This window comes from Podarcis cretensis (assembly GCF_951804945.1).
Source record: "Podarcis cretensis genome assembly, chromosome: 5".
NCBI lineage: Eukaryota > Metazoa > Chordata > Lepidosauria > Squamata > Lacertidae > Podarcis > Podarcis cretensis.
In genome coordinates this window covers 85,729,761-85,754,480 of record NC_137174.1, presented here as the reverse complement: position 1 = coordinate 85,754,480, position 24,720 = coordinate 85,729,761, and the positions used below count along the sequence as shown (strand labels likewise).

The 24,720-nt window shown below is 44.2% G+C and overlaps 1 protein-coding gene across 4 annotated transcripts in view; it reads right to left on the bottom strand.

The window, feature by feature from the left end:
* Nucleotides 1-16,377: 16,377 nt before the first annotated feature.
* LOC307217136 (acidic leucine-rich nuclear phosphoprotein 32 family member B-like) overlaps nucleotides 16,378-24,720 on the bottom strand; it is a 34,037-nt gene continuing 25,694 nt past the window's right edge. For all 4 annotated transcript variants that reach the window (XM_079978273.1, XM_079978272.1, XM_079978274.1 and 1 more), the window contains 4 exons: nucleotides 22,385-22,503; nucleotides 21,174-21,316; nucleotides 19,479-19,676; nucleotides 16,378-18,082 (listed from right to left, as the gene is read on the bottom strand). In XM_079978273.1, coding sequence (XP_079834399.1) covers nucleotides 17,971-18,082; nucleotides 19,479-19,676; nucleotides 21,174-21,316; nucleotides 22,385-22,503 — 572 coding nt within the window. In that variant the 3' untranslated portion in view covers nucleotides 16,378-17,970. The remainder of the gene's footprint in view (nucleotides 18,083-19,478; nucleotides 19,677-21,173; nucleotides 21,317-22,384; nucleotides 22,504-24,720) is intronic.

Below are 24,720 nucleotides of genomic sequence, written 5' to 3'. Positions count from 1 at the left end.
TGACATCACTCCCCACCCCCTGTCTCTGTTCACACCTCAGAGAGGGAAGAGGAAAGTTATTTGGCATTGCCAATGGCCCTTAATGGCACTCCATTAATGGCTCTGGCTGGTTTGCATAGGCTAACCCAGGAATTCCTCTACAGCTTGTATTTTCCCTTCAACATCCCAAATATTATCTAGCTTCTGGTATTCATTAATTTCTTAGGTTTAGTGTGTGTGTGTGTCTCCCTTCCCCTCCACATTCATAACACTCTTTCCGGTCCAGGAATTCCACTTGTAGCAACAGTGTTGATTTCCCCACTCTTTCATTATATGTGGATAACAAGAGTCCTTTGGCTGTGAGCCAGAGAAAAGTTGTTAATAAATAGGCGACTAATTTCACTGAGAGTAATATGGGGTAAAGTACAACTGCCTATAACTGGAAATGGTTTCAGGAGGGAGCCTCAAAACTTGAAACATTCTTCCTTATTTGAATAGCAAGCACAGTCGTCATCCCGATCCCCCCCCCCCCATCCTGCTGCTGAAGTTGTTTTAGTGGAATGCTTTAGTTTTGGATGGAAGCCAGCACCAATTTCCACAAGATCCCATCTAGCTCTCTGCACACGTCTCTGTTTGCTGATCATTCAGTCACCAATTAACACCCCATCTGCACAGACATTTAATACTGTTGTGCTTTGTGCTGTGTAGCTTACACAGAAGACTTTATAGCACAAATGGGTTTGTATTTTAATGGTCAGATACCGTGAACTACTCTAATGATGTTGGGGGGGGGTCTCCTGGATAGGGTTGCCACCTCCAGTTCTGTGGGATCTCACCAGACGAGTTAACTGCTGACACGCTTCCTTGATCCTACTGCCAGTGGCACTAGACCAGGACCCATGTGACCAATCCTGTTCCAATTCTTTGCTAATGCAAGAAGTCCTAGATTTGGGCCACAGGTGCCTTCCGTGTACATGCAAATATATGAGACTTTGATCCTAAGGAAAATGGACTGGAAATGAATCCCGGTCAGGGAAACAAAAGACGAGCTTGTCAAAGCCTCTATGACACATTGGGCAATAGATGTAGGACATAAAATAATAATAATAATAATAATAATAATAATAATAATAATAACAACAACAACAACAATAATTTATTATTTGTACCCCGCCCATCTGGCTGGGTTTCCCCAGCCACTCTGGGCGGCTTCCAACAGAGATGAAAAATACACTAAAATGTCACATATTAAAAACCTCCCTGAACAGATAGATTTTAATCTCTGGGAAAACTTTGGAGAAGCGATTTGAAGTTTACAGCATGTTATTCTTTGAAGGAGAACTATTTGAAAATGATTTAAAGATGGTATTTAACTCTGAGTAGGCTTGCTAAGATGTGTAAGACTGAATCAGGTAAGTGCTGGAGATGCAGTGAGGTCGAGGGAACGTTCCTTCATATATGGTGGACCTGTAAAAGGGTAAAAGAATATTGGGAAATAATCCATAATGAATTTTTAAAAATGTTTAAAAGTACTTTCCCCCCAAAACAGAGTCTTTTTTGTTGGGAAGTCTTTTGTTTGTTTTTTGTTCAGACGGAACTGTCAAAATGTCAAAATGTTGGGGATAATTCAGACGGAGTGTCAAAAAAAGGTTATTTATGCATGCCACTACTGCGGCCTGTGTTTTGTTAGCCCGAAAATGGAAAACAAGCGAGGTCTCAACTAAAGAAGAATGGCAACTTAAGCTGACGGAATATGCACAGCTTGTGGACCTAACATATAGAATAAGAGAACAAGAAGAACATACGTTTAAAGAAGATTGGAAAATGTTTACTGAATATATGGGGGAAATTGTGTACACTTGAAAACGTTGGCAGCATTAAGATAAATTCGACAGTGTAAATAAGTTTTGATTGATGTAATAATGGAATACTGAATGGTTTAGTTTATGTAAAATGTGGTTTACTTCTGAGTAGACATGCATTGGATAGCACTGTGAATAACCAGTAAATGTTCATGGGTAATGCTTTTAGGATTGAGGTGAAACTAGAAGCTGCAACACTCTCCCAAATAATGGGCCTCCAAGCCCTATTTCAGGCTTGCACAAAAATGAGAATCCCATTTTACAAGCCCAGCTTACAAGCCCAGTGGTGCAGAGAGACTGTTTACGTCATTGCCTTCCCCATCTCACCAGTCTCGTCATTGGTAGTTTTTTTTTTATTTAAAAAGGGAGAAGAATTTCCTCTTTTTTATGCTGTTGATGTGTTGCAAATAACTTTTTCTATTCTACTTGAAATGCTTTATTTGCTAACCTTGCTTGATAACAGGTCAGTAAAGAAGTTAACAAAGAATGAAAATTAAAGAATAAACACAAAATATAATCACAATACATACTAGTGCCTCTCCCCTCCTGCTAACCATTCTCTGTGAGTTAGCGAAAAAAGAAATTGGATACAAAAATTATCAAACGGGAGGAAAATATTCAGTGAAATTCTTATGTGTGTAGCACAGCATTTTTTTGTGGGGAAGCAGGTACCTCTGTTTATGTGACTTCCCTATTGAAAGAATAACACCTTAATTCTCTCTTCTTCTTCTTTTTTTACAACTATTATGGATGTGCAGCCGGGCAAATCTGTTTAAAAAGCAGAACTCAAAACTTAAGAGTAGGCTTAAGTAGGAAAAGGCTTCTGTGACAGGATTTTAATATTGTATTAGTAACAGCAGATTTCCTTTCCAGCCCATTCTAGCTACTGTTTGAGATCCTATGTCCAGGGTTGTAAGGGAATCCTAGTGACATTTGAGAGAAGCCATTAAATCCTTCAAGCATTGCCCCTTGGCTTCCCCCTGAGGTGGCAGCCAATCGGCAACACAGTCATGCCCCAGCTTTCGCCAAACTCAGCGGGAGCCAGGAGACTCCTCAAAGCGTTGTTGCTTAGCTTCTCCACCCATGGGTGCAGAAGATGAGCAGCAATGTCGCGTGCCAGAATGCCAGCACAAGAAGTTGGAGGGTAGGCAGAGTGCTGCCTCCTGCACTTCCATCGTCTGAGGCAGGTACTCCACATCACCTCATGCATGGGCTGGCCGGAGAGCCTACATGCGTATTGCTTGTGGGATGTGAAACTTATAGCAGTCAAGTACAACATTCCTCCAGTGGACATCTTAGAGGATGTTTTGTACCACTCAGGAGAAAACTTCCTGTTTCCTCCTGAGCTGGGACAGACTTCCATTGCATGTGACTTGAAGAAGGTGTGGCCTGTTCTGGCCAGAGGAGCAGACGTTCCTCCATGTTGTTCTGTTCTTCTTCTCCATTTTGTGTTCCTGTGTGTTAGGAGAAGTGACTGCTCAGTCGCAGTCACTTGGGACTAATTCCCTAATGGGACAGTTCATGTAGATATATAGTTATGTAACCTAAGCCTGCCTTCAGGGATCTATCTGTGAACCTGAATGAATCTGCGAGTAAACGACTTTTATATTAAGTTTAATCAGATTCTTGTGTCTATTCTTTTTAAGAGGGATTAGAAGGGATCTTACCAGGAATCTAAAGTAGTGAGACTCAGACGAGCCAGCAACAAGCTAACAGCTGTGTAATTTAAAAGGGGGGATGTTTGGAACTCTGCTAAGTTATAGAACTTGTTAACACAAGTTAGGAAGGATGTTATTAAACAATATATCCTCTCCTGCCTCCCTAAATACCCCCACATTGCTTTCTGATGAGAGGCACGCTTTTTGGACTTCACACTGATTGTACAGACATTGGTGGTGGTAGATGCATAGACGGTGGCCCTTAGGGCAGGGTCTGCTTCTCCTTTGACACACTGGGTATATATCTTGAAGAAAATGGGTGGACACCAAGCCTCAGGCCTGCCTAGGCTTGCTGAAAAGATGTTTTGCCTTAATTAGGATCCAGCCAGATATCATGGAAAGGTTAAATGCAGAGGAATGTGAGAGGAACCAACTGGGGAAACCCTAAAGGAAGAAACCCCAGAGCCTGGGGACTGGTAGTGGGACAATGATGAGTGGTCAGAGGGAGAAGACTAAGGAGGAGGTGTTGGAAGCTGAAGAGATAACAGGGCTTAGTGAGCGGGGAAAGTCTGTGGCAGAGAGTAGTCCAGAATCAGAGGCAGAAGCTGAAACAGGAGAGGAGGGAGGCCAAGAGGAAGCAATGAGTCCGGCTAGTGAAGAAGCCAGGGTGCCTTCCTCTCCTGCTGTGACAAGCTCCCCTCCCCACTTGTCTCCCAGAACCAGAAGAGGTATGAAAAGGGCGGAGGAGAAACTAGCATTGTGCAGGCGCAGACTCGGATTGCTTGGGGAAAACCCTGGAGAAGAGGGGACTTAGGCAGCTGTAGGGAGGCAGGGACCTTCAGTCCCAGCAACTGCTTCCTGGGGGCAAGAGCTACCGGAGATGAGTTGCTGTGCTTATTAGGCCTGGCACTCCTGTGCAAATTCTGCTTTTGCTAATAAAGAGTTAACATCACTTGTTCTGTGTGATTTACTGCTGGCTCAATCCCATCATCAGCTAAGAGTTATTAGTTAGTTAGTTACCTGACATATTTCAGGTAAATTCTCAAAGTGGCCAATGAAATATTTGCAATACAATATCTCTAGAGTTGAAAGGTGAAGTTCTAAAGCAGGGAGGCTCCCTGCTTCATTAAGAGTCGTGATGATACAGGGGTCTAAATTGTGCAGGGGGCCTCCATCAGTAGGGGAAGTGCTTTGCTTCAGAACTTTGCCCTCCAAACTCTGGTAGCCACCATGTTTGATGCCTTGAGCTATGCTGACCCAGTTCTTGGCTCCTGCAATAAATGCTGCTGCCAACTGGGCAACAAGCACTGCTGCTTGGGTAAATATGTCTACAAAGAGGAAGGGGCGGGGCAGGTGAGTCTTGATAGTGGTTGGAGCCCCATTGGTAGTTGGGTTCATAATGGGCAGTTCTAAACTTCCAGGCACTCAACACGAAAAATGAAGGGTCAGTCAGCTCATTCGATGACCCCAGTTTCTAGTTGTATGAAAGAGGGAGAACAACTCCTCTCTGCCCCTCTAGCCTGACCAAGTCTCCACCTTACCTGCCTGCTATCTCCTTCTCAGAGCAATACAACATTTGACTGAAAGGAATACAGCCAAGGAGACTGTAAATCAAATCAATTTTGACTTTAAAAGGAGACAGGCACGTCCTCATTTGTTTTCATTGTGTTTAAATGAACGTCCAGCACTTCATTTAAAGCCATCAGGTGTGGAATCGGCTCAGTTTACAGCTTGGCAGGGCAGAGAGATCCATCCATCACATCAACTGGCTGCTTTTTAAAAAGACTGTGCCGATCTGGGCAAATTTCTTTGCTGTGACAGTGCCAGAACTTAACAGAGGGACTATAAGTCGTGTTTCTAGTGGGAAAGGGGGGAACACATCCTCTGTATACAAAGATGTAAGAAAAGCCCTGCTGGATCAGACCAAAGGTTTATCTAGTTCAGCACCCAACATAATGTTTTCTGTCCGGCCAACCAGATGTTCTCAGCCATGCTAAGGGATGTCTCTGCTTGTCACTGAGAGCCAGTGTGGTGTAGTGGTTAAGAGCGGTAGACTCGTATTCTGGTGAACCAGGTTCGCGTCTCCGCTCCTCCACATGCAGCTGATGGGTGACCTTGGGCTAGTCACACTTCTTTGAAGTCTCTCAGCCCCACTCACCTCACAGAGTGTTTGTTGTGGGGGAGGAAGGGAGAGGAGAATGTTAGCTGCTTTGAGACTCCTTAGGGTAGTGATAAAGCGGGATATCAAATCCAAACTCTTCTTCTTCAGCTTCCTTCTCCGGAGTCTCAATGTTGCCCTTATAGAACTCAGCAGGGAGAAGGATGGGGACCATAGCTGCCAACTCCTAGGGGCCGAGGCAGTTTTGGTCCCCAAATATTTTCTTCCAGGGGCATGGGTCCCCTCAATATTCAGAGGATGCAGTGCCCTCCCACCGATCCGCTGGAGAAGCTGGCGCCTCTGATGGGGACAAAACTAGAATCCATTGGTTATGCCTGTCATTGGTTCTGACTCCTCCTATTATTGGGCTCTCTGTCTTCTGCCCTACAAGTCCTAGTGAGCACCAGCCACTGCTGAGAAAGGACACTTTTTTCATTAAAAGGGCCGCATTCCCCTCTGGGCAAGCTTCTGGGGGCCAACTGTTCTGAGAAGCTCTTTGTGCTTTCCTTTTATCAAAATTCAGCTTTCCTTAGTCTGGAGAAGCTGAGGATGTGGCAGTTCCACGTATTAGGGTTCTAACTTCCTGTCCATTGTGCAGCTGCTAAAAAGCACAGACTCCTAAAGTATGGTTACCAGATCTTTTTCAGAGAATCTGGGGACACTTTTTTTTCTTTTTTTTGAAGCTTAGTAGCAACAGGGAGTCAGTAGTGTGGATGGTGAGGCAAAAGATCCCGGGCCCAAGCACACATGCATATTGTATAAAGGTGCAAAGACATTAATAATAATAATAATAATAATAATAATAATAATAATAATATGTTAAATCTATTATTTATACCCCACCCATCTGGCTGGGCTTCCCCAGCCACTCTGGGCAGCTTTCAACAAAATATTAAAATACAGTAATGCATCAAACATTAACTAACATCTTTCGCACCCTGCAAAGCATAAATCAGCAGAGTTTTTTTAAAAAAAACCTGGGCAACAGAGCGAGCCTTCCCTGATCTCCTTCCCCCTTCCCCCTTTGTTTTGACAGATCAGGGGACGCTCAGGTATCACAGGCGGGTGGCTGTTGCCCAGGAGGGGCCAGCCTGGTAGTGCAGTTGGCTCTGGCTGGTTTCAGGAGCTGCTTGCTGCCTGCTGCCGTGGTGCAGGAAAAATGGCGGGCGTCACGGCAGCGAGCAGCTCCTGAAGCCAGCCAGAGCCAACTGCACTAACAAGCTGGCTCCGGACTGCTGAGGCTGCTGCGGCCATGTTTTCTGGGGACAGATTTGCAAATCTGGGGACATTCCGGGGACGGAATTTGTCCGAGGGCAGATTTGCAAATCTGGGGACTATCCCCAGGAACCGGGGACATCTGGTAACCCTATCCTAAAGGTACAATCCTGGCTTTTCCCATGCTCTCACATCCTCTAACTCTGAGCTCATACCTCTTCATTGAATTTTAGCAGGACCTGAGAACGTCGAACTTCAGAAGGCCTAGAAAACAATTGTTAACTCTGAACCAAAATATAGGAGCTGGCCTTTTTTCTGGCCCCATCACACCAACACAGATACATAACTTTTTTTATAGCCCCCTATAAAAATCTGTAGCAGGCAAAATTAAATTCTGCCTCAATACTCTGGGATGTCATTGAGCTTAATAGGATGCGGCAAAGGAGACTGTAAATCACAGGGATGTTTTGCTACTAGATTAAAACAGGCGGGTTCTCACTGGTTTTCATTGCTGTGCATATGAAATTCTAAAACGTTCCAGCAGAAAAACAGCCAGGACCGCCTGGAAGTTTTAGCCACCTCATTCCACTACACTGAGGAACAAAGTAAGGGATGCACTACTCACGGATGGCTTTAGGCCAGGGTTTCCAAAACTTGAGCCCTTGGTGAGTTCATAAAGTTGAGGTCAACTTCAACCCAAATTCTTAGGAATATCAATGAAATAAAGTCAAGGAAAATCAATATATAATCAACATCGCCATCTCTATAATCCCTCGCCATTTCTAGGGATCATAAAATGTAAAATAATCAGGACTTAAAGCAATAAAGCACCATGGTTTGAGAATATTGTTGCAGTGTGGAATCATTTTATTAAATGCAGAGGTTCCTCACTGGCAAGGTGAATGTGCTCTGCACATGCCCATGATGTTCTTTATTTCTGAGGTTCATAGCTCCGAAATAATTTTTTTGCACTAAACCTCATAAACTTCTTTTCCACACTAAGGCTTTTTTCAGCCCTCTATTAACTTCTAGAGCAGGCTTCCTCAACCTCGGCCCTCCAGATGTTTTTGGCCTACAACTCCCAGGATCCCTAGCTAGCAGAGCCAGTGGTCAGGGAAGATGGGAATTGTAGTTTCAAAACATCTGCAGGGCCAAGGTTGAGGGAGCCTGTTCTAGAGTTTATTCATTCCCTGCGCCGTCCCATCAACCCCAGGGGTTCTGTATCAACTACTGTATCAACCATGAGTGACTTACTAGTGCCAGCCTGACGGTCCACTTAGCGATTCTGGAAAAGATACTACAGGGGCCATGAAAACTTATGGTTACAAAAGGATATGGAGCATTGCTTTAATGGAAAATTTGACGAATAAATTAAGAATGGCTAGGGTAAATAGGAACGTGTTTATTTCACAGCAGTTTGATTTTGTTATGCATGTCGCTGAAACAAATAGTGATAAAGCACCAACATCACAGTATGCTGATAGAACTTCTTGTTCATGCTGTAATATGAATAATACCTGCAACCATGCCAGGCACCTGAAACTGATTGAGCAGAAGCACAAATATTGGATAAGCAGAACCTTTCCTAATGACGTGCCTAAATCCCTCTGTAACATTGCATTTGCTTTGTAAAATGTGTGTGTGTATCTATAATATGAAATTGAAGGGTGGGTGAGCTGTGCTCACTGGGGCTGATAGGAGTTGTAGCCCAACAATATCAGGAGAGAATCACGTTAGCAAAGGCAGGTCTAGGGGAGGGAGCTTCTGGGGCACTGTAGCAGAGGCACCCACAACTATGATGTCCAACGGAAGGCATGAGATGAGAGTTGTTGGCATTGCACTGGGTGCCACTGAAATTTCAGACGCCAAGGTTTGAGCTACCCCTGGACTACAGAAATGAAGTTGCAAGTAAATACCTTAAGCCAAACTCTTGAAAGTGCTACAAATTACAAAAGAGTAGATGCAATTTTGCAGATTCTCTATATTGCTATATTGTTGAGCATTTGCTTTGCATGAAGAAGGTCCCAAGTCCAACCCCTGGAATCTCCTGGTAGGTTTTGTTGAAGTAAGGGTAGCAAAATCACAGCTAAGAAGCTCAAATCATATATATGACTGACACTGTTCTTTGAAAATTAAACCAATGTCTAGATTTTAACATTCAAAACTTTACTTGCAGAAACTTATAGATATACTGTAGATGAATTAAAATATATTATTTACAGTCACATGCTTTCAAAGCATGGGCTTGCAATCTCTTCTTCTAACTTCCGAACAACTATATGTCCTCTCTCTTTCCAGAGCTCAGCACTCAGCCTTCTGTTTCTCAGTTAGGCCATGCCTCACAGCTCCTATGAGAGATTCCCACTTTTAGCTTCTCCTGCAGCTTTGCTCTTTTCAAGCAGAGAAGAAGCACTCCAACCCTCTAGTCAACTTAGCAGTGTTCACAATGGATTCTAAAACACAGTCATCCTGCTTCACATAAAACGGAGTCTCTTCTTTGCCAGGTATCTCCCATGTGACCAACTTTAGCCAATCACATGAGAACTACTAGAGTACTCTCTAGAATTCAGTTCCAACCAATCAAATTTAAACACATAATAATGAATACAAATGTTTGCCATTTCGGTGAATTAAGTTACTATACTTAACAGGCTTGGGAATTCCCTCTGTCTGAAACCCTGAAGAGCCACTGCTAGTCAGTGTATACATTATTGAGCTAGATGGACCAGTGATCTGACAGCGGCTATGTAAATTGAATGGCAAATTAATGTTAGTCATGAATAAGTCCCATTGAAACAAATGGTACATATTAGTTGATTGCAACTAACTCTGTGTGTGTGTGTGTGTGTGTTTTATGTGTGTGCATGCACATATCCACATACATGGGCATGTATGCAACCAATAGGTCTGAACTGGGATGCTTGTTCCCATTAAGTCTGGATGAATCCCTCAAGTGCAATGTGGACTGGATTAACTTTGCAGTGCTCATTCTCATTAGTTCCACAGGCCTGCCTATCTTGCCGGTGCAGGGAGGTGGGGGGGGGTGCTACTGTAACAAAAGCAGTAGGGATTATTTCTGGCAATTTTTCAGTGCTAAAAACTGGATGTGAAATGTTCGCAAATCATGACACCCTTAAAGAAAAATATTTTAGAAAATGGACGGGATGGAGGGAGGATGTTAAGATCTGTTTTTAGAATTTAATTGGGGGAAACAATTTCCAGCCAGTTACTTAAGACAAACGGGGGGGGGGGGGGCTTAAAAAGTAAATAAGAAATTCTGGATTAGAGTTTGGCATTTAGATGGCATTTAGTTTGAAGGTATTCAGCTAATTTAATTTTTCTCTCTCCTCTGAAATGCTTATTCATCTTCAAATGCCTCTGGGGTAGCTTCTTAATAACACGTTTATTTTGCTGAGGATAATCTAGTTCACTTTAATTTCTCAGACAGTTACTCCGTGGACCATCGGTCATGGTTTGGGAGCTGTTCCTCTCTCTCCAGCTGCTGTTTATTGGATGGTGCAATTCAGCCTTTTGTGCCAGAAAATGTACAATGCTGGGGCAGTTTTCAATTATGATGTAGAAGGCAAGCTTACGTGCTTTGGATTCTGTCCATGCAGAAATCTCTTGCTTTATTAACTTCATATTGGGCTTCTGTACTAATTGAGGAGTTGTGGAACTCTACAAATTCATTTGCAGGAGTGAGGATATTTGTTCAGAAGTAATATAGGGACGTGGGTGGCGCTGTGGGTTAAACCACAGAGCCTAGGACTTGCCCATCAGAAGGTCGGCGGTTCGAATCCCCGCGACGGGGTGAGCTCCCGTTGCTCGGTCCCTGCTCCTGCCAACCTAGCAGTTCGAAAGCACATCAAAGTGCAAGTAGATAAATAGGTACCGCTCCAGCGGGAAGGTAAACGGCGTTTCCGTGCGCTGCTCTGGTTATCCAGAAGCAGCTTAGTCATGCTGGCCACATGACCCGGAAGCTGTACGCCGGCTCCCTCGGCCAGTAAAGTGCGATGAGCACCGCAACCCCAGAGTCGGTCACGACTGGACCTAATGGTCAGGGGTCCCTTTACCTTTAACATTACTGAAATAGGTGGAACTGCTCAAGGGAAAGATCCTTAAGAACTTTAGTCAACTACTCAAAGTGGTCAAGATCCGGGGGCTCCAATATAGGCACGGGGCTCACTCAAATGAAAGAGTATCTTGGCTGATTTTAAACAGAGATAGTAAGCGCACGAGTCGCTTTAATTCTGTGTATTGCCTTCCTCCTCTGTGCAGGAAATTCATGTCTGTAGCTGAGCATGCACAGTTTTTAGAATGAAGCCAGGGCCAGTGCTGGGAGCAGGAACTGGGCATCGTAACCGCAACTGGAGTGCCTGTGTGAATAAAACTTCCCATTTCAGATGGTCTGCTCTGAGTAGAAACAACAACAACAACAACAACAACAACTTCTTATCATTTATACCCTGTCCATTTGGCTGGGTTTCCTTAGCAACTCTGGCTAACTCCCAACAGAATATTAAAAACACAATAAAACAGCCAACATTAAAAACTTCCCTAAACAGAGTTGCTTTCAGGTGTCTTCTAAAAGTCAGATAGTTGTTTATTTCCTTAACATATGATGGAAGGGCATCACTACTGAGAAGGCCCTCTGCCTGATTCCCTGTAGCTTCACTTCTTGCAGTGAGGGAACTGCCAGAAGGCCCTCAGAGCTGGACCTAAGGGTCTGGGCTGGACAATGGGGGTGGAGACACTCCTTCAGGTATATTTAAAGCCATTTAGGGCTTTAAAGACCAGCACCAACACTTTGATTTGTGCTCAGAAATGTACTGGGAGACATCCTCTAATAATGGCTATATGCTACCTCCAGGATGAGAATCAACTTTCTTCTGAACATCAGCTGCTGGGAAAAAAGTTGATTTTAAGGCTTTCTGGGAAATGATCTATAATGAAATGAAAAAGGTATTTAAATATACCTTCCTGAAGAAACCAGAGGCCTTTCTCCTTGGCCAACTGGTGTTAAAGAAGGACAGAACTTTTTTTATGTATGCGACAACAGCAGCAAGAATACTTATCGCAAAATATTGGAAGACACAAGATCTACCCACGCTGGAAGAATGGCAGATGAAGATGATAGATTATATGGGACTGGCAGAAATGACCGGCAGAATCCGAGACCAGGGAAAAGAGTCGGCGGAAGAAGACTGGAAGAAGTTTAAAGACTATTTGCAGAAATATTGTAAAATTAATGAATGTTAGAATGATGTTGGACAGAAATTAAGTGGTTTCCAGCTGTAATGCCTTAAGAGATAGGGAAAATAAGGTTTTGAAATAAGCAAAAACTAAAGGTGAGGATTTGTTGAATTAATAATTCGAATTGGAATATAAGAAGGGGAGGTATGAGGAGGTCTGGAAAATAAGTTAAAAAAAATAAGTAAAGGGAAATTCTATGTGTTTTTATTTGTTTTACTTTTCTGTTTTTGTATTTTTGTATTTTTGCTGTCTTTTTTTCTTTTTGTTTTACAATGTATTATTTGGGAAAATTTTAATATATATATATATATATATAAAATGAACATCAGCTGCTGGGGCCTAACAGTGGGAAAGGTCTTATGGAAGGTCACTGTGGGAAACAGGACTGGAAAGGTTATTTGGTCTGATGCAGCACAGCTTTTCTTACATTCTCTGTATAACCAGGAAAAAGTCAGGCACCATTTCTCTTGCCTGTGTTCTGGCTTAATCTTACAGGTCTTTGGGACCTTGGTGCATTTATGATTTTTCTTAGTTATTTCCCCCTCACATTTTTATATGCCATTTCAGACGCTTGTCCTGAAGAAGTGTTTGCCTTCTAAAGACTACCCAAGGACGCTGTGTACAACACTGGAATTGATGAGAGCCTTGATGGATCTGCCTTTCCCTGTAGACGCACCTGCTCCACCTGTGATTTATGGGATCTACGTGGGCTACATAGGAGATGCCAACCTGCTAATGTTGAACACCCTGATTGCAGTGATGGATGATACAAATCGGAGAGCAATACAGAAGGAAGAATTAGGGAGCTGCGAGGAATCCAATGCATCATCTCACGTGACCTCCTAGTCCCAAGACAGAATTCCTTTTTCCTGAAGTATCCTCAAAAGGATACCTGACTAAATATTTATTTAACTTTTTGGGGGTAAAGAAAGAAACTTCACGTTCTAGTGTTATGCTGAAACTAGTATTGCTTTTGTTCATTTTCACCTTTGTGTTTGTGGGGGGGGGGGAGTGGGGAAAATTGAATACAGAGATTTTGCTTCTCATTCCTATAAACTAGAGCTTGAGGTCACCCAATGGAATTGATGAAAAGTCGTTTCAAGACAGATAAATGAAAGAATGTCTTCATAAAATGTATGATTAATTTTTGGAATTTATGATGACCACCAAGCTGAAACGACTTTAACAGGTGATTAAACAAACTGATGAAGAAAGAACAGAAGAAGAACTTAAGAAGGGTACCGATGGATCAGAACAGAGACTTATTTGGCCGTTATCCAGTTTTCCTCAGTTGTCTATGGGAAGTCCACAAACAGGACATGACTGCAGTTGATCCACGGTGACTGATGTTTAGAAACATGTTTCCTTGAAGTAGTAAAGGTAAAAAAGGTAAAGGATCCTTGGATGGTTAAGTCCAGTAAAGACGAGGATGGGGTTGTGGTGTTCATCTCACTTTCAGGCTGAGGGAGCTGACATTTGTCCGCAGACAGCTTTCCGGGTCATGTGGCCAGCATGACTAAACCATTTCTGGTGGTTTCCGTTTACCTTCCCGCCGCAGTGGTACCTATTTATCTACTTGCACTGGCATGCTGATCAAAAGGTTGGCGTTTCGAATCCCTGTGACTGGGTGAGCTCCCGTTGCTCGGTCCCTGCTCCTGCCAACCTAGCAGTTCAAAAGCACGCCAAAAAGTGCAAGTAGATAAATGGGTACCACTCTGGCAGGAAGGTAAACGGCGTTTCCATGCGCTGCTCTGGTTTCGGTGTTTCATTGCGCCAGAAGCGGCTTAGTCATGCTGGCCACATGACCTGGAAAACATGTCTGTGGACAAACGCCGGCTCCCTCGGCCTGTAAAGCGAGATGAGTGCCGCAAGCCCAGAGTCATCTGCAACTGGACTTAACTGTCAGGGGTCCTTTACCTTTTTTTAATCTCTTCCCAGTCTACTTTTATCCAGGCTAAACATAGTCAACCATGGGAGTCTATCAATGGCCATTAGCCATAAATGGTGATAAGAACATAATAAGAGGTTGCTGGATCAGGCCAGGGGCTTATAATGACTATTATCATCATCATCACCATCATCATCATTTGATGTGGAAAACTGAATTTTAGGTTGGAAAAATGGGGAAGTTGAGAGAAAATGAAATAGGTAGATCTGCTCATCCCTAGGAATGAGATGCTGATATTTTTGGGATTCCTCTCCACAGCTTCATGCAGAGAAAGCTGCATCAAGTAGGTATGTAACTAATCCTAAATATGTGTAACTCACCCCACTCCCAGGCTTCCGCTAAAAATGGGGAGTTGCAGAGGGTCAGTTGAGGGGCAGTGAGAAATGTCCCTATTTTCATCTGAGTGATGTTGGAGGGTATGAATTTAGGGCTTTAAAGGTCAGTACCAACACTTGGAATTGTGCTCAGAAGCCTCCTGGGAGCCAGTGTACATCCTTTAGGACCAGTGTTATGTGGTTCCAGAGGCCATTGTAGGCATCCTTCAGGAGCCGGCAGGGCCAGAAGGAATAGTGGGCAGAGTAACAGATGTGACTCTGGTATAGTGGGCTACAGGTAAAGGTCAGAGGTTTCTATGCACAAATGCCACTGCATCCTCCATCCAGGCAAGCAAGAAGCATTGTCTCAATTGTAAGCCCTCTGGGAGGACATGCAGCGGGGCTGCGATGGGTGTCTCTGGGATGGTGGCCGAGGTAGGATCCTGGTGGCCAAATAAGGAGGCCTGTAGGGTTGCACCCCCTGGGCCTGAAACCCCCTGCTTTAAGTAAATAACCAAAGAATCCCAGTTCATTCATAGAATTGTAGAGCTGGACCACAAGGGTCATCCAGTCCAACCCTCTGCAATGCAGAATCTATTGCCCAATGTGGGGCTCAAACCCACGACCCTGCAATTAAGAGTCTCATGCTTTACCAACTGAGCTATCCCAGGTCATTCTTAATCCATCTGATGGGATGGTGCCCCTGTCCATAAGGTGGGAGTTAAAAGAAGGGATCATCGCAACAACCACCCTGCCCCCAGATGTGTCTAGCATAATGGATGTATCCAGTGTGGTGACTAAAACAACAGGCAATGGACCCTGCTGTGCCTTTTTGCAGCCCAGCACAAAGTTTCAAGATCATTGTAGAAAGGTTGCCCTTGCTGTCAAGTCTCTCTCTCTGTCTACATCCACAGCCCCAGGATATCAGCCTTGTACATGGAGGACCACGCTGCTAGGACAACGAACACACTCTTCAGTGTCAATTGTTTCCCCATATTTAAAGCATCTCGTCATTTCTGTTGCTTTTAGGGACATCCTGTCCCTTGACTATTCATGAGTGCAGCGGTCATTGCTAATTCATCACTGTCTCAGCCTGCAGGATTCTTCTCAAACTGATTACATTTGTTTATACAGTTCCTTTGATCTCCGGCATATGCTGCCTGTGAACCCCATTCCTTATTGTCAGCACTTTCAATTATTAAGCGTGGCAGAGTGCACACCACCTGAAATAAATATTGCGATTGAGTTCACAAATGAAAAATGATGGGCTCCGAAACAGCTTAATAGCATGCGCCTGGCTCGAGTTCTCGTAACGGTGCCCCTGCGTGCTTTTGTACATGCACCCAAATTGATCAGAGCATCCATCAGCACATGTGTGCTTAAATTCATTTTTCTCTTTTAGTGCTGATGACCAAGAAATTCTCTCCACAGGCTTTCTGCAGTTTTCAGTTTGGGAGATGGACTGGTCAGTGGTCACCATGAATGAAAAGGGTCTGATTATAATCAGCTGGAGAGGGAGAGGGCAGAAAGCAAATGTTTTGGCTATACGTCAACGCAACACATTCTCTGGCAGGACATAGTATGTCTTTGTAGGAAACAATTAGAGGGCTCAAGGGTCTTCTGGTGACACTTTGCCATACTTTGCCTGCTACTTTGCCATACATAACTCTCTGTTCCTCCCATACGGAAGCTCAGGAGACGGAACTTTCTGAAAATATCAGTGTCAAAGTTATCTGTATGGACTTCTCCTAATTCTTGTCCTGTTCTTTAACCTTGATGGTAAGAAAGCCCCTTGCCCCCCAGTTCTGATAAAACACAAACGGTATTATATGTATTATTATATGTGTTATTATACGTATACACATAGTACACACTTATATGCTTCAGGTTCACTAAAGTAAAAAGCAATTAGATAGATATATACATCAGTGCATATAATAACGGTGTAAAAATATGTATGCATTAATATACTTATAAAATTACGCTGCAGAAAGCACCATGGAACTTGACTCTTTTGTACATATTATAGTATTGTATACTTGCCCCCCCTTCAAACCCATAACAATATATTTGTACAGAAATTCACATATTGCAAGTCTCTAGAGAGCTCTCCAAACCTGTGTGAGTATTGCTCCTGAAAGCTCTCACCAATCGGGAGCTGGAGTAGCGAGAAGTGTATAGCACCCTATTTTGCTGAGCTGCAATGGGAATAGACTTATTTATTTACTAAGATGAAGAACAGGCAATCTCACCTCCATCAACCCCAACCCATTTTGGTTTGGGGGCCAGGGAAGCATGAGAACCTCAATAAGATGCTCCAGTGCTGCCTCCCCAGACATGCAGGCTTAGGCTCATGGGAGCTAAATTCCAAAACACCCAGAGGTCACCAGCCTGGAGAAAGCATGGCCACTTCTTCACCCAGTGAGCAGAAGCATCAGTCAGGTAACGGTGTCAGAATAAGCCCTTCATTTTTATTTTAAGAAAAGAAGAGGCCTGTTTGCTCTATAAGAGTCCATCAAAATACAAAATAAAAAGTGTGAAGGTTTTCGGCCAAACCTCATTGTGGTTAGAATGTTAGACTAGGACTGGAAAGAACAGGGTTCAAATCCTAGCCATCATCTCACTGGGTTGTTGTGAGGGTGAAATGGGGGGGCAGGCGGGGAAGCATGTGCCCCTTGGAGGAGGGTCGGGATACCTAGCTCCTTATGTGAGGACTAGAATTGTTTCATCTTTAGCATCATCATCACCGCCATCATCATCAGTGATAGTCATAACAATAGTTTTATTAGATTCCTTACCCACCCTTCACCACAAAGTTGCAAGGCAGATTACGGCAATGTAGAAATACAAGAATATGATCAGTTTAAACCATTTACAATCAAAGGAACAGGACGGGCTCTGAAAATGAATATCCCCATTGCCAAAGGTCCGGTTACAAAGGTGTGTCTTGTATGTGAAAGTTATACAAGGATGGTGGTGAGATGCAGAGAATGCCCTTTCCTTCCAAGGTTGGTGGAATTACCAAAAGGTAATCTTCAGCTGATCTTCACACCCAAGAGGTGTTACAGGGAAGGAGGCAACCCTTCAGATATTTGGAGCCCGAGTCATTTAGGGCTTTAAATACTAGTGTGAGCACCTTGAATTGCAACCCGTGCATCTGTTTTAAAACAGGAGCTATGTGAGCCCTAAACCCTAGCCAGTAATCTGGTTGCGGCATTTTGGTTGAGGCTTCCAAGTCATCTTCAAGGGCAGCTCCATGTTGAGCATGTTGCAGTAATCCAATCTGGAAGTCATCAGAGCATGGAGTACAGTGGTCAAAGTTGGTGAACCAGCTGCAGTTGAAAATAGGCACTCCTTGCCATTGAAGCCACCTTCAGCCTCCACAAAGTATTGGAAATATACTCTAAATTAAGTATATATACATGCATATTTTGGTTTTCTGTGGTGCATAATTTGGACATTTTTGGCACGACATACAAACTGCTCTATTTATGACCGCAAGGTCAGGAAACAGACTTGTGCATTCGCAGGATTCATTCTTTGAATTGTGGCAAGTCCTTCAGTCCTCTCACAAAATATAATGCTATAGGATGGTGCATATTTTCGACATGAAATTGGTTTCCGGTGGAGGACAGTCCTCTGGCAGTTTCAGGATCCCATCCAGCATTTTCAAGTTTGGCAAGTTAGAGAACACACTAGAAGAGAATATGATTTAGGAGTAAATTAATTTCCACCATCCCATGCCCTTGACCTTAACTTCAATTTTGCTCCCATACCCTCCCTCTCCAGTTTGGGCTCTCCATCCCTGAAATTTGGTGTGTGTATGTGTCGGTCAACCTCACTTTTGCCACTAGTGGACCCAAAGGAAGACCAAACGAAACAGCTGGTGCCCAGAAATTAAACTCTAAGTGAGCACAGTATGTGAGAGTAGAATGCTTTGACTGACTCCATGGTGCAGAGGTTAAGGTTATGTGCCTTAACTTACAACCCCCATGCCTTTGGGTGTATCAGTGAATCTGAGAACAACTTAACATGCTTTCCCAGGAATACACAATTCCTTCTATTTCCAGTGTTCGGAAGTGTTTCAGTACGCAAAACACCACCACTCAGGACAATACCAGGGGAAGGGCCATTGTTCAGTGGCAGAGCATCTGAACTGCACACAGAAGCCCCCCCAAGTCAGTGTTTCTCAAATTTGGGTTCCCAGCTGTTGTTGGACTACAATTCCCATCACCCCTAGCTAGCAGGACCAGTGGTCAGGGATGATGGGAGTTGTAGTCCAACAACAGCTTGGGGAGACCCAAGTTTGAGAAACGCTGCCCCAAGTTCAATCCCCGACATCTCTAGATAGAGAAGAGAGAGAGAGAGAAGAGTTTTGGATTTGATATCCCGCTTTATCACTTCCCTAAGGATTCTCAAAGCAGCTAACAATCTCCTTTTCCTTCCTCTCCCACAACAAACACTCTGTGAGGTGAGTGAGGCTGAGAGACTTCAGAGAAGTGTGACTAGCCCAAGGTCGCCCAGCAGCTGCATGTGGAGGAGCGGAGATGAGAACTCGGTTCACCAGATTACGAGACTACCGCTCTTAACCACTACACCACACTGGCTCTCACAATATCCCCTATCTGAAATCCTAGACAGTCCATGCCATGAGCTAGAAGGATCCTCGATTGGACTCTATGAAAGGCAGTTTCCTATGTTTTCTATCCATGTATGAGAGGGAGGTGTCAGCAGACTCAAAGGAACCCCATGGTTTGTAAAGTACAAAAGGATGGGGGGGGGGTAATTCAAGGGTGTAACCTCCCTCTTCCCCTCAACATACCAGTCAGGACCCAACTTGCCCACTGGTTATAGAGAAGCAAGTAACTGTTAGCAGGGGGGAGCTGGATAAGAGGGGTGGCGAAAGAGTCAGGAATGATGGGAGCTGTCATGCCACAACATGTGGAGGGCCACAGGTTCCCCACCCCTGGAACAGACTATTGGAGTGGAGCTCAGGGGGTGGCTGACTAAATGAGACACTGGACACGCTGCAACATTTTGTTGCAGACCGACTTGTTACTAAATACACTCCAGTGGCGTGCAATAACTTACAGCTGCCTGTAGTTGTCATGAAACTCACAGGGGTTCCTCTGGAGTACGAGAGACTCCAGTGGAGTGTGTCTCAGGGCACACAGCCCATGTAGGGTCTCAATGTTGTTCTCATCAAGGGACAGATGTTGAATCGCAGGTAGTTTTGGCAGCTGCTTGAAGGATGTAAAATGATTTCTGCTGAGTTTCAGCTCTTTGCATCTGGAAAGCACATTAAATGTGTGTGATCGGTTATTACATGCAGGAAAAAAAGAAATTCCAACTTACAACAACAAGGGTTTTTTGGGAGGTTATTTTTTTAAGTCCTGAAAATGTAGACAATGATTCTTTTGTAAGAAGAAATTCAATGGACCCCCATACTGACACTATCTTACAAAAGGCACCAGAAAATGTGCTAATTAGTCTCCAGTGCTGCAAGAACTATGCTCAAAGATCTGTTTGTGAAATGGTCAAGACCTCAGGTGAGGACCGTATCAGCTTGGTTTCACATTGCATTTCTCTGACACTCTTCCTGTGTCAGTGAAGGGGCTCATTTGGAAAACAGTTTCTTGACACAATTAGCCAAGATGTCAACAGCCACTTTGCTTCCCCTTTCACAACCTGCGGCAATTAAACCCAGAAGTCTCCAATTAACCAATGTGTGGAAAAACTCCCTTTCTGATAAGACCACACAGAGACTATTTGGTATTGCTGCAAGAGCTACAGTAAATGTCTCCCAGCCTTGATTTGCCTTTTTGTTTTGTAACTTTCCTTTCCCTTCCGGGGGAAAAAACCTTGCCTTGGTTTTTCCTCCCTCCTTGCAACACAGACAGCATCTTCCACTCTTCACTGCTTCTCACCTGGCTTCCTCTCTCAGGTTGTTTATATAGCACCAGCTACGCTACAGTGCTATGGGGTGAGGGTGGTGCTATGGGTTAAACCACAGAGCCTAGGACTTGCCGATCAGAAGGCTGGTGGTTCGAATCCCCGTGATGGGGTGAGCTCCCGTTGCTCGGTCCCAGCTCCTGCCAACCTAGCAGTTCAAAAGCACGTCAAAGTGCAAGTAGATAAATAGGTACTGCTCTGGCGGGAAGGTTTCTGTGCACTGCTCTGGTTCGCCAGAAGCAGCTTTGTCATGCTGGCCACATGACCTGGAAGCTGTATACTGGCTCCCTCGGCCAGTAAAGCGAGATGAGCACCGCAACCCCAGAGTCGGCCACGACTGGACCTAATGGTCAGGGGTCCCTTTACCTTATGCTACAGTTTGGGTGTGCTACTTTCTGGGATGATGAGATAATGTTCCAGTGAAACAAGACTGAGAATAAGTCCTGCAGAAGCCTCAGATTTGCACAATCTCTCAACCATTATCCCCCCTTTTTTCATTCAGACTGGCAAACTGTGGTTGCCAGGGTCAGAACAGTCTAGGATCTTATAAGGACTCCAAACTGTGGTTCAAGTTCCTGGCTTCTTTTCTGAACCAGGAAACCCTAGTTTCCAAGCTGAATAAAACTTGGATGAACTAAGGTCGAGTGCATTTTCTAGTGGCCAAAAAACACCTCTCCAGATGGCGCTTGCAACAAATGATGTATAACGTGATCTAATGATTTAAACCCACTATAGTAAATTGCTTGCAATCGTGACTGCGGATGCATGGGATATACATAGTTCTGCTATTAACTAAGTTAATGCTTGGAAAAGTCCCAATAATAATCAAATTACCTTGGCAAGCATATGGCACTTAGATCTGTCAAGGAGTTGTCCACCAGCCAAAGCCTCTCCACTCGGATTAGACGGCGGAGAATCCTTTTGCAGTTTTCTACCTGGTAAAGGTCTCCCAAGTCTTGGTACGAAAGATTTAAACTCTGGTGGCGGGAGGGAATTCAAAGAACACACAAATAGATCCCATTTAGCTGAACAGTCAAGTGAGATCTTTTGTACACTGAATGTTTGTGACAGCATCAAGACCAAACTAGACAAGAATGCATCTCAGTCTTGCAAATAGCAACTCCAGAGGACCACAGTATGGATTTGAGTAATTTGGTGAGGTGGAAGGGTTAATCCCACCATGTTCTTTTCCCAAGAAAAATCTCTTCCAAAACCGTTATTTACTCTGTTGGGAAAAGCATATCACAGCTCCGAGGTGGTGTTGGTAGATATTCATGGGGGGAAATGGTGCAGAGGCAAGGGATAAAATGTCCCCTGTCACGGTTCCAGTATGGATCTTCAGATTGCATTTGCTCAATTGCAAATGTTTAAAGGATACAATAAATGTTTAAACGGAGCAGAGATTACTTTGCACATCTCTGTTTGACCCTTGGCTTCCATGCAACGCAGAACTCTCCTTACTTCTAAGCAAGATGACTGAGCTACTGTGAGGCTCACTGAGTTAATTTGGTTTTTGCATATAGGCTCTCTGTTATACCTATAACTGCTAACAAATTAGGGTGACAAATTTGACAAGCTGAATTTTGCTGCCTTCTTTGGCAGAGGTTTAAACTACCTGGCAGGGTTGAGAATCCTGTAGTAGTAGTAGAGGAAGAATAAGAATCTAAAAAGATGTGGCACAAATGGAAATTTGATAGGTAGGAGGATGTCATGCATAAGTACAAATTTCCTTCCTCCTAATCAGATTTCCTTTTGTGCTTCATATTTTACAATTATAAACTTAAGGGTAAGGACTGTCTTGTTGTGATCTATAAGCTGCTATGGGAACTGTTTTTGGCAGAAGTGAAGGATACAAATTCTTTAAATAAAATATTTTTAAAACTGCACTGACAGTCCTATACTTTTTATTCAGCGTCAGAAACAATAATTTAGGAGTCCAATGACACCTACTTCCTTGTAAGAGTGTATAGGAATGCAGCCTGAATGAGATATTACTAACAATGTTTTTTAAAAAATAAAGCCCACAATTTTAAAAAAGTCCTTACCACACAGTTTTCCCAGTTCTCTTGCAGCCTTTGCTCCCATTTCTCATTCTCTGTCAGTTTTTTTCTGGCACACAGAGTGTGATGCTCTCCTCTGAAAAAACGCTCTTCTTCAGAAGGTCCTGTTCAGAAATATAGATATCCATCTCAATATTTTTCAAAAAACTGTTTTCATTAAGATTTTATGGGGTTACAAAAGCACACATAGCACCTCTGCTTTCAGTTCATAGTCCTTTCTATAGATCAGTTATATTCAATGTGAGACACTAATGTTATAGATGGTATAAGGCTGTGGCAGAGGAGAGGTGGGGAGAGAGAAGGGCATCTCAACATTATATTCCTGCTCCTATCATTTATATCTTAGCAGAGGACCATGGGTCTAAACCACTAAGCCTCTTGGGCTTGCCAATTGAAAGGTCAGCAGTTCGAGTCCACACGATGGGGTGAGCTCCCATTGCTCTGTCCCAGCTCCTGCCAACCTAGCAGTTCGAAAGCAAACCAGCTGCATCGAGAAGGTAAACGGTGGTTCCATTTGGTATGGCACTCATTACAGGGTCCTGTTGCGTGGGAAGTAGTTTAGTCATGCTGCCCACATGACCAGGAAAGCTGTCTGCGGAAAAAATGCCGGCTCCCTTGGCCTGAAAGCGAGATGAGCACCACAACACCATAGTGAAGTTTGACTGGACTTAAATGTCCAGGGGTCCTTTACCTTTATCTTATATATTAGCAGAATATTTCAAAGCTTAGAAATATGCAAGAGGGGATATATGTACATGTGTACACACACACACACACACACACACACACGTATGTACATGTGTACACACACACACACGTATACAAACACACATATATATTTATAGTGCCTTACACCTCAAAAGTTTCAAGGCTGCTTACACAAAACACATACAAATAGCATACAAACTTGGGCTGCCATACGTCTGAATCTTCCCAGACATTACTGGGATTTCAAAGGCGGAATAGACATCTGGAGGAAATTTCTGAAAAGTGGCTCTTTGTCCTGGATCTTTGGATCTTAGGCAAGTCAATCTAAAAATCACATTTTTAGCTCAACAACTTTTGGGGTGCCCTTTTTGAAATACGGCTCACTAAAAGCAATTGCAATTCAAGATTTGCACCGCTAGACTAGTAGGAGCCACTATTAGAACAACCAGCTCACAAAATCAAACCCAGACCAGCAGACAAAACATTAAAGATTAAATTCCTGGAGGTAAAGCCTTGTGCCAAAACGATAATGATTCTCCTGCCAGGTGGACTTCCCTGGGAAGACAACTCCATAGTTGGAGTACATTATATATACTTTGTGAGAGAGAGCCATTAAGGCTGAGTGCCAGGTGTTCAGATCGCATTAAAAAGGTAAAGGTACCCCTGCCCGTACGGGCCAGTCTTGACAGACTCTGGGGTTGTGCGCCCATCTCACTTAAGAGGCCAGGGGCCAGCGCTGTCCGGAGACACTTCCGGGTCACGTGGCCAGCGTGACATCGCTGCTCTGGCGAGCCAGAGCCGCACACGGAAACGCCGTTTACCTTCCCGCTGGTAAGCGGTCCCTATTTATCTACTTGCACCCGGAGGTGCTTTCGAACTGCTAGGTTGGCAGGCGCTGGGACCGAGCAGCGGGAGCGCACCCCACCGCAGGGATTCGAACCGCCAACCTTTCGATCGGCAAGTCCTAGGCGCTGAGGCTTTAACCCACAGCGCCACCTGCGTCCCTCAGATCGCATTACTGCACACCAATTCTGGGCTAGCTACACTGGCTTCCTTTTGGGTTCTGGGCCCAATGTAATGGGCCGCATTTGGCCTTTAAGGGAGACGTAGGTGGCATTGTGGTCTAAACCACTGAGCCTTGGGTTTGCCGATCAAAAGATTGGCGGTTCGAATCCCTGTGACGGGGTGAGCTCCCTTTGCTCGGTCCCAGCTCCTGCCAACCTAGCAGTTCAAAAGCATGCCAGTGCAAGTAGATAAATAGGTACCGCTCTGGCGGGAAGGTAAACGGCATTTCCGTGTGCTGCTCTGGTGTCGGTGTTCTGTTGTGCCAAAAGCGGCTTAGTCATGCTGGCCACATGACCCGGAAAAACTGTCTGCGGACTAGACAAACGCCAGCTCCCTCGGCCTGTAAAGCAAGATGTGTGCCACAACCCCAGAGTCGTTCACAACTGGACCTAACTGTCAAGGGTCCCTTTACCTTAACTTTGGCCTTTAAAGCTCTAAACCAGGGTCAGTGAACAGGATCTGGTCAGCGAGTCAGATGCTGAGCTCCCCCATAGGCCACTTTGGCAGATGGGCAGGGGCTGGCATCACAAATAACATTAGATGACCCT